The sequence below is a fragment of the Spermophilus citellus genome (assembly GCF_964194105.1).
Source record: "Spermophilus citellus genome assembly, chromosome: X".
Lineage (NCBI taxonomy): Eukaryota > Metazoa > Chordata > Mammalia > Rodentia > Sciuridae > Spermophilus > Spermophilus citellus.
Window position 1 is genome coordinate 106,869,251 of NC_138190.1, and position 18,636 is coordinate 106,887,886.

General features: G+C 32.7%; 1 protein-coding gene across 1 annotated transcript in view; it reads left to right on the forward strand.

Moving 5' to 3' along the window:
- Positions 1-18,636, forward strand: part of COL4A5 (collagen type IV alpha 5 chain) — a 221,814-nt gene that overhangs the window by 82,349 nt on the left and 120,829 nt on the right. The window contains exons 2-3 of the mRNA XM_081276854.1: positions 7,872-7,931; positions 17,993-18,082. Coding sequence (XP_081132980.1) covers positions 7,872-7,931; positions 17,993-18,082 — 150 coding nt within the window. The remainder of the gene's footprint in view (positions 1-7,871; positions 7,932-17,992; positions 18,083-18,636) is intronic.

Below are 18,636 nucleotides of genomic sequence, written 5' to 3' on the forward strand. Positions count from 1 at the left end.
TTAAATATGTTTTTCACACCATCTAGTTCACTAATTTAAATGGTACAACACTTTTTAGAACATTTATAGTATCATGTAACATTCTCCTGAATCAGTTATAGAGCACTTTTATCAACCCCAAAAGAAATCCGTATCTCTTAGCTTTCATTTCCCATTGATCCCTCACTCCTCAGTCTTAGTCAAGAGCCAATCTACTTGTTGTTATTATAGATTTGTCTGTTTTGTTCATTTCATAATGAAAATCATGTAGCAGGCAGGATATTGTATCTGTATAATAACTGTATGTCTCACCTCATGCCATTACCACATTAGTTGGAGTACATTTGTAGTAAGTATTTTACTCCTCTTTTTCAATATTGTTTTGGCTTTTTGGGTTTCTTGATGTTACATATAAATTCAATGTTATTATCAGGTTGTCCATTTTGCAAAATATATACTTGGAATTTTTACAAAAAAAAATTGCCTTGAATCTGTAGAAAAATGTGAGGAGTATTACTGTCTTAGGAATATTAAGTTTTCTGATCCATGAATATGGGAATTTTTCCTTTATTTTATAATCATTAAATTATTTCAATAATGTTTTGATATTTTTAGAATATGTGTTTTGAATTTTTGGCTCTGTTTATTCCTAAGAATTTTATTCTTTCTTATAGGTTGAAAATGGATTTTTCATTTCATTTCATGCTATTATATAGAAATGCAATTGAATTTTTTTATATTCATTGTGTACCTTATAGTCTTGTTGAACCTATTTATTAATTCTAATAGGAATTTCTAGATAAAAGACTTTGTCACATGTAAAAATATATGTTCTTTAATTCTTGTTTTTCAGTATTGATGGTTTACTTACTTGCCTAATTTTCATGGTGAGAATCTTTTAGAATTATTTTCAAAAGAAATGACAGAATGGATATCTTTGTCTTTTTTAAATATTTTTAAAAATTTTGGTTGTAAATAGACACAATACCTTTATTTAATTTATTTATTTTTATATGATGCTGAGGATTCAACCCAGTGCCTCACACATGCTAAGCAAGCACTCTACCACTGAGCTACAGATCCAGCCCTCATTCTGATCTTACAGGGAAATGATTCAGTCTTTCATTATTAACTATTGTGACATTATTGTTTTTGTATATGCCTTATATCAGATTGAAGAAGTTTCCTGCTATTCCTACATTGTTAGTAATGTAACCTCTTTCATTCCTGATTTATTTTTTTTTTTCTGGTGGTGGTGGTTTGAAATTTTGTTGACCTTTCCTAAGCACCACATTTCAGTTTTGTTGATTATCTCTATATTTTTAATCCTTCATTTTATTAATTTCAATTCAAATTGTTGTTATTTTCTTCCTTCTCTTCAATTGAGGTTTTGTTTGCTCCCTTTTACTAATGTCTTGAAGGGGAAGTTATTTATTTCATGTATTTTTAAATGTAAGCTTTCAATATTATGTGTAATTCTAATGCACTACTAAAAATATTTAAGAAGAAGAAAAAATATAGACATTCAATGCTCTAAATTTTCCTCTAGGGGCTGGGGATGTGGCTCAAGCGGTAGTGCGCTCGCCTGCCATGCATGCGGCCCGGGTTCGATCCTCAGCACCACATACAAGCAAAGATGTTGTGCCCGCCAAAAACTAAAAAATAAATATTAAAAAAATTCTCTCTCTTAAATAAATAAATAAATAAATAAATAAAATTTCCTCTAGTACTCCTTTAAATATCTCATGTGTTTTGGGTACTTGGCTGTGTTATTTTCATTCACCTTACAATATTTTAATATATGTTGTATTTTCTTTGACTCATATTCATAAGGAACTTTTTAAATTTTTTTCCATATTCTGTGAATATCAAATTTCCTTCTAATCTTGTTTTCAAATTTTATTTCAGTGTGGCTTGGAAACATACTTTGTATATTTCAATTTATTTATTGAAAGTGTTTTTAATGACCTATCCTATGATCCATTCTGGAGAATGTTCTGTGCATTTATTATTGGACAAAATGTTGAATAAATGCCTGTTAGGTATTGCTGGTTTGTAGTATTGTTCAGTTCTCTATTTTGTTATTAATTTTCTGCCTCACTACTATACCCATTATTGAATGTGGGGTATTGAAGTTCCCAAATACTGTTATTAAATTGTCTATATTTCTCTCTTCAGTTGGGACAGTTTTTGTTTCATGTGTTTTTTGGCTCTGTTGTTAGGCGCATGCATAATTGTCATTGTTATATCTTCCTATTGAATTGGAACTTTACCATTATAAAATACCTATAAGAGAAGATTTTGAAAGCTTCTTCTCAGCAAAAGAAACAATCAATGAGGGGAAGAGAGAACCTACATTTGGGGAGCAAATTTTTGCCACACACATGTCAGAGCACTAATCTCAAGTATATATACAGAACTCAAAAAATTAACATCAATAAAACAAACAACCCAATCAACAAATGGGCTAAGGAACTGAACAGACACTTCTCAGAAGAAGATATACACTTGATCAACAGACATATGAAAAAATGTTCAACATCTCTAGTAATAGAGAAATGCAAATCAAAACTACTCTAAGATTTCATCTCACCCCAGTCAAAATGGCAGTTATCAAGAATACAAACAACAGTAATGTTTTGGTGAGGATGTGGGGGGAAAGGCACACTCATATATTGCTGATGGGACTGCAATTTGATGCAACCACTCTGGAAAGCATTATGGAGATTCCTTAGAAAACTTGGAATGGAGCCACCATGTGACACAGCTATCCCATATATACCCAAAGGACTTAAAGTCAGCATACTATAGTAATGCAGCCACATAAATATTTATAGCAGCTCAATTCACAGTAGCTAAACTGTGGAACCAACCTAGATGCCCTTCAATAGATGAATGGATAAAGAAACTGGTATATACACACAATGGAGTATTGCTTGGCATAAAGAGAGAATAAAATTATGGCATTTGCAGGTAAATGGATGGAGTTGGAGAATATCATACTAAGTGAAGTAAGCCCATTACAAAAATACAAAGGCCAAATATTCTCTCTGATAAGTGGATGCAGGTCCATAAGAGGTGGGGTATGGGAAAAATGGAGGAATTATGATTGGTGAAAGGAGAGGGAGAGATGGGGAGGGGGCATGGGAGCAGGAAAGATGGTGGAATGAGATGGACATCATTGCCCTAGGTACCTGTATGACTATACATATGGTGTGATGCTATATCGTGTACAACCAGAGAAATGAAAAGTTATGCTGCAATTGTGTACAATGAATCAAAATGCATTCTGCTGTCATATATACCTAATTAGAATAGGTAAATAAATAAATTTAAATAAACAATACTATTTCCTGTTACATAAGAGAAGATTTTAAAATACATAATCCATTATTGTTATTTAAAACTTGTTGCCTTTCTAGTGTATTCTGCTGCATGGTATATTAAGAACTATGTAATGTTTTGAACAACCAACAATAAAATAATAATAAAAAAAAACTTGTTGCACCATAGAACACCAGAACTTATTTCTACCAAACTACATTGTACCCACTGATTGTCCTTACCTTCTCCCTCCTTCCTCTTACTCTTTCTCACATTGTACCTCATAAATATGTACAAATATTATGTATCAGTCAGAAATGAAATGAAATGAAAATTACATATTCTTTTGGTCAACTTCTATTTCTTACTGAAACAAACTTTAGGATGGGTTCCTGGTATCTGAATTGTTACAAGGTTCTTTGGGTAATCTTAATGCATCCAGGAATTTGCATGTTTTCACTTTAGTACAGGAGATTAAAACCAGGGCCTTATACATGCTGGGCACGTGGTCTAAGCCACTGAGTTACATCACCAGCCTTTTAAATTTTATTTTTAGACAGGGTCTTGCCAAATTGCCCAGGACAGCCTCTAACTTGAGATCCTCTGGAGTAGCTGGGATTACAGGTGTGCACCACTGCATTGGGCTGCAAGTTTGCTTTTTACTTGTACTTTTAAATCTAATACCTGTTATAGTTGGGTATTCATAATCTGAAAGTTTGAAACCCAAAATCTGAAAGGTTTTGAGCTCTGACATTATACCACAAGGGAAAAATTTCCACATAATGCAATTTTGCTCCATGTACAAGAGTATTTAAAACACTGTTTAACATTACCTTCAGGCTATGTGTATAAGGTTTATATAAGATATAAATGAGTTCATTTTTACATTTGCGTCTCATCCCCAAAATATTTCATTATGTATAAGCAAATATTCCAAAATCTAAAAATAAATGAAAATTAAAAACACTTTGGTTCCAAACATTTTGGATAATACTCAAATATATACTTTTGTTGTAGTGGCCTAAGATGTAAAATCATAATTTTCTTTACTTATCCCAGCACCATATGTTAAATGACTCATTAATTTCACATTGATTTGACATGCCAACTTTTATAATATAGTAAATGTGTGTGTAGGGGGTCCATACACCTGTGTGTCTTTTCTGGCCTTAGTATTTTAGTTAGTTAAGCTACCACTCTTTGAGTAATACCACACTGTTTTAATTATTATAGTTTTATGATGTGTTTTACTAAGTGCGAATGCAAAACCTTCCTTAATTTTTATTTTATTATTTTCTCCCATAATAAAATTTTAAAAGATTATTATAATTCAATAATTTTCCTGCTTTAACTGTTTTGTGTGATTTTGTAGAATTAATTTTCCACAGTATTGAAAAGATCATAGTTTAGCCTTATCTCCTATAATAGTTTTTTTTTCCCACATTTACATAGTAAATGAATTTCAATCTGAGGTCTGTAAATGTTAATTTTACCTGTTTGCCTCATTCAATTTTTTAAAATCTTAGTGCTTAATATGGTCATTTTGCCTCTAGATATCTTCCTGTCCATTTTTCTGAATTGAAGTCTAGGTATTCACTTTTTTTTTTTTACCAACCTTTTATTAATACTCTCGGGCTCAAGGGAATTTGTGTTAAGAATTATTGACTATACACTTATTTTTTCTTGGTGGATCCTAACAGAATCACAGTGGAATCTGGAAGCTACATAATTAGATCACATTGTCTATACATGTCATTTTTACAAGTGAAAAAATGATCCTAGAGCATGGGAATGCTTGTCAATGAGATTGTAATGATTCAACTTCTGAAGTAAACTAGGGGAATATTTCTTGTGTGTTAGTGCTTTTTTCCATTACCATTATCTGTCTTATCATTTTTTTTTCATTTTATTCTAATTTAAATTTGTTTGTGCATAGTTTTTCTTTTCTTTTTTAAATCTAGATTGGAAGCTCCTTAAAGGCAGCACCTACATTTACACATTTTTTTTACAGCTCATAGACATAATATTGTGCTTTTTACTCTTTGAGCATTTAATCAATATTAATGGAAATTGGTTTTAAAAAAAGTTACTCCATTAATCAGATGTCTAATTAGGGCTATTTCCTTGTGGGTGCCACTGTTATAACTGTATAGAAAGTGGCATCTAGTGGTTGGTGTGTGTATTACAGTTGCCTGGTTTTTGTTTTGTTTTTAACCCATGAGTACCAGAGTCCTTCCCATAAGCTAGGCAGAATAAATAAAATTCAAAATTTAAACTTTAAAATTTATTTTTAAAATTTATCTATAATTCCAAAATGTTTTAAGTAGTGATCTCTCTAAAGAAAACTACAAGTTAATTAATAAAGAAGTATAAAAAAGATGAAATTACCAATTTTTAAGAAAAATATTGCATAAAATCACTTGTAAAATCATACAGAAGAACATTAAAGGTTTTGTTTGTTTATACATTATACTGAGATTTTTGGACACTGATTAGTGCAAAATATTGTAAAGAAATCACATAGTTTTATTCCATATTAATGAAATCCTATTAGCCAGTTGCTTTGCATTATTCTCAGAATCTTTAATTCATATTTTAAAGAGGAAAATCTCCCCGTAAAGACTGAATGTGCAAAATTATACCATCTTCTACTTACAAAAAAACCCTTATGCACATATATTCACATATTGTGTGTAGTCATTCATTCAACTTCAAATGTTATTCTTACATTAACAGCCATTTTGGATTTGCATTAACCTTTGCACCTCTATTAATGCATGTAATTGGATGCTGAGAGTGTGCACGATCTAAAATTTATTTTTTCACAAAGAATATTTTATATTTAAAATTAACCCCTGTTTCTGTCTCATTATAATGTAATTTTTTGTATATAGGTTTATTCTTTCTATTAAAGAACAAAGATTTACTGTCTTTGTATTTCTGCTTGCACTTAACATAGTGGCTGGCACAAAACAACACGTGATCAATAAGTATTTGTTGAATTATGTTAACATGAGTTGCATCTTATTCATTTTTATATCTTTCATACCTAAAAATTTTTCTGGCCTGTAATCATGCTCACTTCATGTATGATGAATGAGTTTGTCTGAATAAAACTGTAATGTAGTTAACATGTAACACTAAAATCAGTGTACAACCTAATCACCTATTTATAATAAATAAATAATGGCTGCCTGACAGACTGAATTAGAAGTGTCAAGAGTACATCTTTTACTAGAATAGCCTCTTGCAGTTGATTGAGAGATCTTCTGTCTTCAAGCCGTTGTGGTTTGCTCTTATAATAAGGAAAAGAGATTTCAGCATGAGGGTGGCTTCTAATTTCAGCTGCATTAGTTGATAAGGATTCAGAAAGATGCTGTGTTGTAGACTAAAGAAAGGGAAGCACGGAGCCGGGAATAAGCCTGTAATCCCAGAAACTCTGAAGGCTGAAGTAGGAGGATCACAAATTTCAGGCCAGCCTCAGCAACTTAGGAGACCCTGTTTCAACAAAAGGGTAGGGACTGGGGATGTGACTACAGTAAACTGCCTTGGGAAAAAAAGTAGAAAGAAAAGAAAGTATGGAATGTTGAGTAGGAGGGAAAGGCACTTTTTAAGCCACAGACTCTTCAGGTTGAGCACTGATGGATGAACTTTATTTGGCTTTTGCATCATATAAAGGTTTCAGTTAAGTTAGTTTGTTGATCTCTTTGATGAAAAGCATGCCATGTTCTTGTACATAAGTAGTAAGCTGTCAACCTAAGTTACACTAATTACTATTTGTTTTTCTAAGCTGTTCAGCTTCATGCCAGAGTAAAAGATAGCTATGGATAGCAGAAATTATCTATTTTCTTCTTATTTACTGTACACTTTTATTTTAGAGGAAGTTTTTTTTTTTTTTTTTTTTTTTTTTTTTTTTTGGTTTTAGGACCTTACTTCCTAATATGAGTGAATTAAGGTGTTAGTTGTGGCTATTTAGAACATTTAGGCTGTGGAAGCAGCTTTTTTGGTAAAGCTTGGAGCTGTTAGAGGTTGAGCTGCTGTTAGTGATGGGGGAATATAGGCAAAGAAAAAAAAAGTGGTAAAATACAGCATTATGTATTCTGTGTGCCATGACTGCTCATGAATGCAAAGAAGCAAGTTGACTTCAAGTGGGAGCTATCTTTGACTAGTTGCCAAGTTGATTGCTAATTTAGATAGAGAGGTGGCTTCTTTAAAGTAATATTAGGAGAAAAACAAAGGAATTTCTAGAACTTGGACATGTGACAAATCACATTACAAGGAAGTTATATGAATTTCTTTTTCATTTTACCCTCTTTATTTAAAAAGATATATCTTTCTTTAGAATGATAAAAAGTATATTAGATCATTGTGAAAAGATCAAACATAAATGTATATAATAAAAGGTTAGAGCTTCCCCAAAGGTAACTGTTGTTTGTCATTTCTATATATCCTTTCAGATAGTTTACTGTTTTTTAAAGTTTGGATTACTGAGTTCCATTGAATTCTAAGTCAAGAATTTGATTTTCAGTTTCATATTTAATTATTTCCCTTGTTTCTTTTCTTTATAGGCTTGCTATGGATGTTCTTCAGGATCAAAGTGTGACTGTAATGGTATAAAAGGGGAAAAGGTAAGATTGGAGAAGGCCTTTTAAAGCTTAGTAAAACCAGTAAAATACTTTTTTAATACATTTTCAAAATAGGGCTTCTATCTGAACATGTAAATAAATAAAACAAGTTCTACTCTCCTGCTTATTTTGAGAACTTATAAAGATTGGATTGTATCTCAGGGATCAGCTAACATCTTCTTATAAAAGGCCATGTAACAAATATTTTAGGCTTTGTGGGACACATGAGGTCTGTGTCACATTTTCTTCTTTCCTGTTTGTGTGTGTGTTTGCTGTTGAGATGCTGAAACTGAAACCCAGGGACTCAGACACACTAGGCAAATACTCTACTACTGAGCTACATCCTAGCTCTTCTTTCCTTTCTAAAAACAGCTTTTTAAAAGTGACCGAGAAAGTTCTTGGCTCTTGGACCAAACAAAATAAGCTTCTAACTGCATTTGGCCTGAAAACTTTGATCTACCCTTATTAATCTTGTTGAAGTCACTGACTTAGTAGGCAAAAAGAAGAGAATACTTAAGAAAATTAAACATGTATCAAGCTACTAAGCTGTGCTGGATACCAAGCTAGGCAATTCCATGTAGTTTTCTTTAGTCCCTGCAAATTATTGATAGGTGAATGTCTATTTTTACCTTTTCCTGTAGCAGCACCTCCTATTGTATGGATATGATGACTATAAAGCAAGAATAGGCGAGTATTAAATAGCCTAAACCTAGCCATTGTAAGTTAGTAACTTACATAAAAATTCAAAAAATAAAAAAAGGATAGTGAATTGGTGAATTTTAAACTAAAGAAAATTATAGTAGGAGAGAGGAGAATCTCACTCTGGTCTCTACTTTTGGGAGTTCAATAGATGTTTTTGAATGAATAAGTGAATGGTACTACTAATTATATATGGAAAAGTTTGGGATAATGCCATAAGGGTATATTCCACTTAGGAATATGGAAGATTAATTAGCATAGTAAGATGTTTAAATGTCCTAGATCAAAGAAAACCACTTGTTTGATTATTTTGCAGTTCTTTATTCTCAAGCCCATTTGACCTTTGTAATCCCTATTTTCCCAACAGAATACCCATTAATATTAATTAAATAATTTTCCATGGAACACTTATATGAGTAGCATTAGTTTGAGGGAAATAGTTTTGTAGTAAGGGTGTTTTCTGTAGTGATAAAAAGACTAAGAGGGATTCATTCCACATCATAGTGCAGTGACTATTATCACATTAATTTATCTGGAGATAAAGAATTAAAAACTCTGAACAAAATATAATATCTAATTGATAAGATAGGATAGTTGCCAAAGGAATAAAGTGGAAAGGATTCTTTAAAAAAGAATGAACACTATGGGCTTGGGTTGTATCAGTGGTAGAGCACTTGCCTACAACTTGTGAGGCACGGGGTTCAATACTCAGCACCACATACAAATAAAATAAATAAAAATAAAGGTATTGTGTCCATCTACAACTAAAAAAAATTAAGAAGAATGAACATTAGGTGAATTTAAATTTATATTTTTTCTTCCTGAGTATACCCCATGTGTGCATGTTAGAGGATGGCTATAACCCTGACAAAAACCCACAGTTAGAATGCTTTGAGATTTCAAGAGAAAGAGTTGAGGATGCCAGAAAGGCTTGAAAGTAAGGGAAGATGTGCTAGAGTAGAAATAAACAAAGACAGGAGAGTTTAAAAATATGCTTAAAGATTCCACTCAAATTCATGGTTAAATCCTGAACTTCATAGGTATAGGGAAGAGTCATACTACCCAGCAAAAAAAAAAAAAAAATGATGGAAGTACATGTACATAGATTTAACTGCAGTTCATTGAAAGCAAAACAGTTTTAAGTTTGAGTTCACCTGATTCAACTATTATATTTTCAGCACTGGGGGTTGAACCTAGGGCCTCATACATGCTAGAAAAGTGTTCTACCACTAAGCAATATCCTTTTTATGTTATTTAATTAGTATCAGTCAAATCTTTGTCATTGTGACGTAAATAACTGACAAGAACAACTTAGAGGAGAAAAAAAAGTATTTAAGCTCATGATTTCAGAATTTCAGTCCATGGTCCATTGACTCTATTGCTGTAGGCCTGAGTTGAAGCAGATCATGATGGCAGAAGGGCATGATGGAAGAAAGTTACTCAGCTCATGGCAGATGGAAAGTAGAGGGGAGGAGAAGAAGGGGCCAGGGACAAATATAGTCAAAGGCCATGCCTTCATTGACCTGTTTACTTCAGTCAAACCTATCTGTCCATAGTTATCCCCCAGTTGTTCATTCAAATTATTAATACATCTAATAGATTAGTCTACCCCATTTATAATTCAATTTTAACCTATGACCATTGCTACATTGCTTAACACATGGGCTCTTTGGGGGGGGCAGTTTTAGATCCAAATGATACCATTTATTTTAAGATGATGCCTCACTAATGTGCTCAGGCCAATCTCAAACTTTTAATCTTTCAGCCTCAAACTACCAAGTATCTGGGATATGGGCATGTACCAGCATGCCTGGCATTAGCTAACAGTTTGTTACAACAAAAATTCAATAGTCTTCAGATAGAGATAAGAGAATCCAAAATTTCTACATATTACCTACACTATCCAGTATGCAATTAAAACTTACCAAGTTGAAAATCAACTCTAAAATAATACTGATGTTAGAATTTTTCAGTGAAGAAAAATTTATCAGATAGACTTAATAGCAGAGCTGAGATTTAAAAAAAGAAAAAGGTCAATGAACTTTAAGATTTAAAGTAAAAAAAAAAGATCTCTGAACACAGGAAAAAATTAAAAAAATAGAAAGATTAGGGCCTTAGTGACCTGTGTAACTGTATCAAATAGTCTAAAATAAATGTCAATAAAGTCCTACAAGGACAGGAGAGAAAGATCAGATGGGTAAAAACATAATGAAACATGGGACAGTATTAATGGAAATAATTCCCTGCCACTAGGTGAAAAATATAAATTTGTAGATACAATAATTTTGACAAACCTCAAGTAGGATAAAAGCAAAGAAAACTACACATAGTTCCCATCATAATGAAACACTGAAAAAGAAACCGAATAAAAGAAAATCTTAAAAGCTAGAGAAAATTCCTGTTGCATACAGTGGAATGATGACATGAATGATGATAGTGCCCTTCACAGAGAGAGTGGATAATATGCAGTATATCATTAGAAGTTGACAAATTCTGCAAACATAATGATCATACAGTGAAAATATACCTCAAAAATAAAGGAAACTTTTAAGCTATTTTGCAATGATAAGAATATAGAGAATTTGGCATAAATGTACTGAGAGAGAAATTTCTTCAGGTTAAAGGGAAATGTCAGTAGACAGAAGTGTGAATTTGCAGGAAGGAATGAAAGGCACTAGAAATGGTGTATATGTGGTTAAATATAAAAGACTATATCCTTTTCCTCTCTCTTATTTAACACAAAAGAGGATTTAAAGCATAAGATCATAGCTCCAAAATACCGAAGCCAAGCACTATTAACAACCTGGCCTTATTGACATATAAAGAATATTATGTCCAATAACTACAAAATACAAATTTTTCAAGAGCACATGGAATTTTTAACAAGATAAACTATATTATGGGCTACAAAATAAGACCCTATAAATACCAAAAGTTTAAAAATATGAGTATCCATTCCCTGATCACAGTGAAACGAGTAAGAAACCAATAACAATCTGTAGAAAAACCTCAACTATTTGGAAATTAGAAAGCATCATTCTACATAACTGATGGATCAAGGAAGAAAATGGAAGGAAAATTGGAAAATTTTGTTTTTTGGAATTGGAAATTGTTTGGAATTGGAAAATGTTGTATTTTGTTTAAAAGCAACAATTGAAAATTTGGAATGACATGAAAAGAGTGCTTAGGTAGGAAACAGCTTTAAATATCTATGTAAAAAAGAATGATTAACATTGGTGATCAAAATTTCCTACTTAACTAGAAAAGGACAAGTAAAGTAAATTTAAATTAAGAGAAAGAGGATAATAATGTAAAAATCAATATATATGAACTAGAAAACAAATAATAGAAAAAACTTACCCAAATTTGTTAATTGATAAATTGATAGCATGACTGATAATACAGAAAAAAATAAAAATACAAATACCAATATGAGGAATGACACTACAAAAATTAAAGATCAATAATGGGATATTATAAATATGTTTATAAAAAATTTGACAACTGGGGCTGGGGTTCTGGCTGAGTGGTAGAATGCTCGCCTAGCACATGCGAGGTGCTGGGTTCAATCCTCAGCACCACATAAAAATAAATAAATCAAATAAAGCTATTGTGTCCAACTACAGCTAGAAAAATATTTTAAAAATTGGCAACTTAGTTGAAATGGCCAAGTTCCTTGAGAAATAAATATTATCAAAACAAAATAAATGAATAAATAATAGAATAAAATAAGCAAAAGATTAATAACCCTGTATTTATAATAAAGATATTGGATTTTCAATCCTTTCTACAAAATCTCAAGTTTCATAAGGTTTCACTGATGAATTCTATTAAACATTTATGTGGGAGACAATGTCAATCTTGCATGAAAGCATTTAGAAAATACAGGAATAGGGAATGTCTTCCATCTGCATGAAGTAAGCATAGTCCTGATACCCAAACTAGACAGAGACAAAATTACCAAAACAGAAAACTACATCAGTAGCTTCCATGAACACAGATGCAGAGAGTCTTAAAATTTTAGCAAATTCTATTTAACAACATATAAAGTATATAATATACTAGGAATGCATGTTTCATTTAACATGTGAAAATAAAAAAAATTGTCATTTACTATATTAAATACTAAAATATTTTAAAGCATAAAGAAATAAATCTACCATCCACCTTAATAGACAATAAAGAATGCATTTTATAACTTCAATTTACATTGGTGATAAACTCTTAGCAAAGTAAGAGTAGGAGAGATTTCCTCATTAAAGGGAATCTACCAAACCAATTCATCTAAAATTATATGCAGTGGGTAGTTTGTTATTTTCTCCTAAGTTCAGAAACATATCTGCTCTCACCACCTCTATTCGAATATCACTAGTATAGTAAAAAAGAAAAAATAAGCAAAAAGCATCCACTCTGGAAAGGAAGAAATAAAGCTGTTTTTTTCTTTGCTGCTATTGATGGCATAATTTATCAATGCAGAAAATTCTATGGACATACACTAAGGTGTTCCAAAAATTGATTACTGCTTTTAGAAAGATTATTTTAAAAACAAATAAATTAAGATCAATAAAAAATCAGTTCTATTTCCATAGTCAATTTTCTATGAAAATTAGGAAATTGGAATCATAATAATGCCTTTGACAATAACAAAAATTTGGAAAACTTAAGACTAAGTCAGACAAAAATATGCAATGTCTGGACACTGAAAACTATAATAATCTTGCTGGAAAAAATAGAAGACCTGAATAAATGGAGATATATATCATGTTCACGGACTGGAAGATTCATTATTTATATACTGTAGGCAGGTAGGGCATGGTTCAAGGAAGTAGGTCACTGGAGGTGTGCCTCTGGGATTTATATTTCCCTGGCACCCTGTTTGTACTCTCTCTCTTTCCTGGATGTCATGAACCAAGTAGCTTTGTTCTGCCATTATGTTCTGCCTTACCTTGAGTCCAGAGCAATGAAGTCCATCAACCAGGGATGGAACTTCTGAAAGCCTGAGCCACAATACACTTTTCTTCTCTAAGTTGTTCTAGTTGGGTCTTTTGGTCACAGTGATGAAAAGCTGAATAAAAAATTACATTTCATCAAAATTAGGAATTTCTTCTTATTTAAAAGTCATTGTGGGGCTGGACACGGTGGTACATGCCTGTAATCCCAGTGACTCTGGAGAGCAAGGCAGAAGGATCACAAGTTCAAGGCTAATCTCAGTAACATAGTGAGATCCTCAGCAACTTAGTGTGACCCTATCTCAAAATTAATACACACATCACATTTATGGGGCTGTGGATATATAGCTCAGTGGTAGAGAATCCTGAGATTCAATCCCTAGTACCTGTCCCCCACCCACACAAAGACATTTTTAAAGAGAATTAATGAAAAGATTGTGAATCATATGTCTCTTAAAGAACTTGAATCCTGGGGCTGGGGTTGTGGCTCAGGGGTAGAGCACTCGCCTAGCATGTGTGAGGCCCTGGGTTTGATCCTCAGCACCACATAAATACATTAATTAATTAAATAAGGTCTATAAAAAAAGAACTTGTATCTAGAATATTTAAAGAACTCTTAAAATTCAATAATAAACAACACCAACTAAAATTAAATTAGAAGAAAGTAGCAAGAGATTTTAATACACTTGATAAAATCCAATATATAGGTGGCAAAATCACACATGAAAAGATGTTCAACATTATTAATTAGGGAAATACAAAACAATCACAAGGAGATAGCACCATTATAATATAATCTAAATATTATTGGCCATACCAAGTATAAGTGAGGATGTGGAGTAACTGGAACTATTGTAGATTGCTAGTGCAATGTCAAATGATGCAACACTTTGGGGAACAGTTTAACGGTTTCTTTAAAAGTTTTGACTTGCTATCTATTGTATGACCCTGTCCATTCTTAGGCATTTATCCATTAGAAATGAAAGCATACATTAATATGTAACTAGTGCATTAATAATATTCATAGTAGCTTTATTTGTAATAGCCAGAAAGTAGAAACAACCAACTGCCCATCATCAGGTAACTTAATGAACAATTGAAAAATATCTATGCAATGAAACACTACTCAGCAATAAAAATAGATTAACTATCAGTATCCATCACAACATGTTTGAATATCAATGATGCTGAGTGAAAAGTTAGACAAAAGTATGATATGTGTGATTCCATTCATATAAAATTCTGGAAAATGCAAGTTTCATTAAGAAATAGTTTAGTGTATAGTGACAGAAAGCAGATCAGTCAGTGCCTGGGGTGATGGGATTGGGGTAGACAGGTAGAAGCACAGGAAAGTTGAGGGCACAAGGAACCTTTTGTAAGTGATGGATATGTTCTTTATTTTGGCTGTGGTAATGGTTTCACTGTTCATTGTTTTTCTTTTTGGGGGCAGGGGTTACTGGGGATTGAACTCAGGTGCACTTGACCACTGAGCCACATCCCCATCCCTATTTTATATTTTATATAAGACAGGGTCTCACTGAGTTGCTTAGTGCCTCCTTTTTGCTGAGGCTGGCTTTGAACTCGCCATTCTCCTGCCTCAGCTTCCCGAGCCGCTGTGATTACAGGCATGCACCATTGTGCTCAGCTTGTTTGTGATTTTTCACACAAAAAATGAAAATCATTCTATCTAACTCATATTGTCATTTGGAATAGTAAATAAGATAAAACATTGTGAATTTGTAATAACATCTGGCATATAAAAAACATTCAGTATGGGTTAGTTGTTATTATTGTTGAGTTTTAAATGTCTGTGATGTTTAAACCAGTTGTTTATAGGAATTTAGCTTTAAGGAGAAACATTAATATGTGAGATTTCCCAGGGAAAGAGAGAGAAGATGATCAAAAAAGAGCCTACAGTGATACCAATAATTAAAGAACAGGTAGAGGGAGAATATTATTTTACAAAGGAAAATAAGAATGATTTTTTTTTAATATTCAACTAGGCAGACAGGATAAACCAGGTTTTCTCTTTAAGTTTGTTCTCTTGATTTCCTAAGATTTAAGGGTTTCTCAAAAAAAATTCTCTAGCCAAATGTCTTTATAGGAACCTTCTTAAGCAGATACTAATATAACAACAGCCCAGGCAGCACCCAAGAAAGAGAAAGTATCCATATCTATAAGGAAACTGATCCACAGATATAGACACACAACATCATTTTCTGTTTGTTATTGTTAGCAAGTAACAAAAAAATCTTGAGTATTTTTAAGGATTAAATGAACCCCTAACAGGGTAGCAAAGAGTAAGCACAAAACCTATGTCAGTCTTCCCTACCATCTATATTAGGAATTGGGTAGAGGACACTACACTTAACCCTTTCTTACTCAAGGCTTCTGTAGTTTCCACTCAGAAAACTTTAACCTTTGAGAGTCTCAGAATTGCTCTTCTAGTTTGTATGTTGCTGGCCAATCGCTGACCTTCTATCTTCCTTACTATAATATTTTTCAATCTGCTGTATGTGACATTATAGAATCTAGTGTGAGGAGATTTCAGGATATATCCTTTATTAGATGTATTATTTATTAATTCCAACACAATTAACATAATTAACTTTTCATTATCTTCCATTCTTTAGTCTCTTTTCTTAACTATAACCCAGAAACCAGTTTCATATCAGAGAAAATATAGCTTTCTTCAAATATTATCCTCAAGTTTTGGCAGAGGTATGCTCTATATAGCAGTTGAAATCCCCAAAAGTAGCTGTTTTCCACTTATGGAAATCTACTAGAACTAGATTTTTTTACCTTCTTGCCTTTCTTTCTGACTGGAATTTGCAATAGAATTTTTACTGCTACCTCTACCAGTAATGAGCTATTTAATGATTTCAGGTAGTTTAGTTGTACAGATTTTGAAACTTTTAATTTCTCCCTTCTTGACCTGTTTTCTTCAAAGTAATTAATTGAGGTTGATGAGTATTAAATCACAATTTTATGACTCATTGAAACAACAAAGGAATATATGTGTAGAAAATGTATACATAGTAAGTAATTATTGTCAAAGCTACAGAAGTCTACTGTATATCTTAAACTGTAGGAGAAATATGTATGCACTGGCCTGTGGGTCAGTTTCCTTACACGTACAGATGCTTTCTCTTTCTTAGGTGCTGCCTGGGCTGTTGTTATATTAGGAACTGGTAAGAGGGTTCTTATAAAGACATTTGGCTAGAGAAAGTTTTTTTTTTTTTTGAGAAATCCTTAAATCTTAGGAAATCAGGAAAATGTTAGTAGCCTTCTATATGGAAGCACACGCTGGGAAGCTATGAGCCCTTTAGTTCTTAAAGTACATGGTGGAGAATTTTGTGATTGGTCTCCATAGGACTATTGGAGTTTACACTCTTACTATTATTGGCTGTTTACAAATTAATTAACCCTCTTATGTTGATCTAAATAATATGCTTGCTGGCTTTTCTACCCCTGCCTTTCTGGCTTTATAGATATATCAGATAACTACCATTAGCTGATAAGATGTGATGGGCCTTCACTGGTAGGTAGGCAGCCCTCCTGTACTTTTGTTAACTGCTATGATCAGAATTGAGATTTGAGTCAAAATTCAATTATTCTGAATAGAGGTGGTGTTTTCTTGTATCTTTTGTTTTCTACACTGAATCTGCATTTCTTTATCATATTAATTTTACAATCAGAAAAATTATTAAAAAGTTGATGTTCTAAAGATTTGTTCTGGCCAATTTAATTGAATCTCCAACCAGCAAATGAATTTTACTCTGTATAATCCTGCAGTTCTTCTACTTTACAACAAATCTGGAAGCTTCTCCAGTGGTTTCTTTTTATACTTCATCTCTTCCCCATGCTTTTTTCATGTAACATTTACAAACGTGATTTCCTGGTCCTATTGCCATCTTCCTTGTTAAAATCTTGATGTTAGTGTTTAAATCTCACTTTATCTCTGATATATTCTTTAGTTTTATAGGAGATTACATTACTATGTGTGATATAAATTTGGCATGATTTGTGTTTTTCTCCTTAAATCTTACAGTTTTCTTCATGTTAATAAAAACTGTGAATTCGATATCATTAAATTGTCAGTTTTGCTGGGCACAGTGGTGTACGCCTATAATCCCAGCAGCTTGGGAGGCTGAGGCAGGAGGATTGCGAGTTCAAAGCCAGCTTCAACAACAGCGAGGTGCTAAGCAACTCAGTGAGACCCTGTCTCTAAATAAAATATAAAAAAGGGCTGGGGATGTGGCTCAGTGGTCAAGTGCCCCTGAGTTCAATCTTCACTACAAAAAAAAAAAAAAAATACATCATGGTCTGTATAGATATTTGATCTTTTGAGTATCAACCATGCCTGTGCTTGGAAATTAAAAAATGACCTTACCTTTAATTCTTGTTTCATTGCAGGGAGAGAGAGGATTTCCAGGTTTAGAAGGCCATCCAGGTTTGCCTGGATTCCCAGGTCCAGAAGGACCTCCAGGGCCTCGGGGACAAAAGGTATGTTCAAACTACTAAAACCACAGGAATTGAGTCATCTTAAATGTGAGACTAGGTGTCAAATCAACTAAAAAGTTATTGAATTCTAGTGAGAAAATATTAAAATCAAACATTAGAATGATGAGGAGTCTATAACTTTTTGATTTTTTCTTTTTTTCCTCTATTTCTTTTGCATTACAATTCTTAATACAACTTTATACCACAATTTACATATCTCTGTTTGTTTATAAGGTATGTTGACACCAAATTCACATCTTCATACATATATTTTGTATAATGATGACCATCACCTTCCACAATATTTTATTTTAATTGAATATTACTACTATATTAAGATGTTTTAGGAAGATGTTTTTCCTGTATGTAGCTGTTGGGAATCCTTTAAAAAAGTTCTTTCAAGAGCTCAGCTGAACTGAGAAGAGCCAAGGTGCTTAGTGTCAGAGTAGCTCATTAAGACAGCACATCACGTTGGCTGGGGATGTGACTTGGTGTTAAGAGTGGTTGCCTAGCATTCATGAAGGCCCTGAGTTTTATTCTCCGCACTGGGAAAAAAG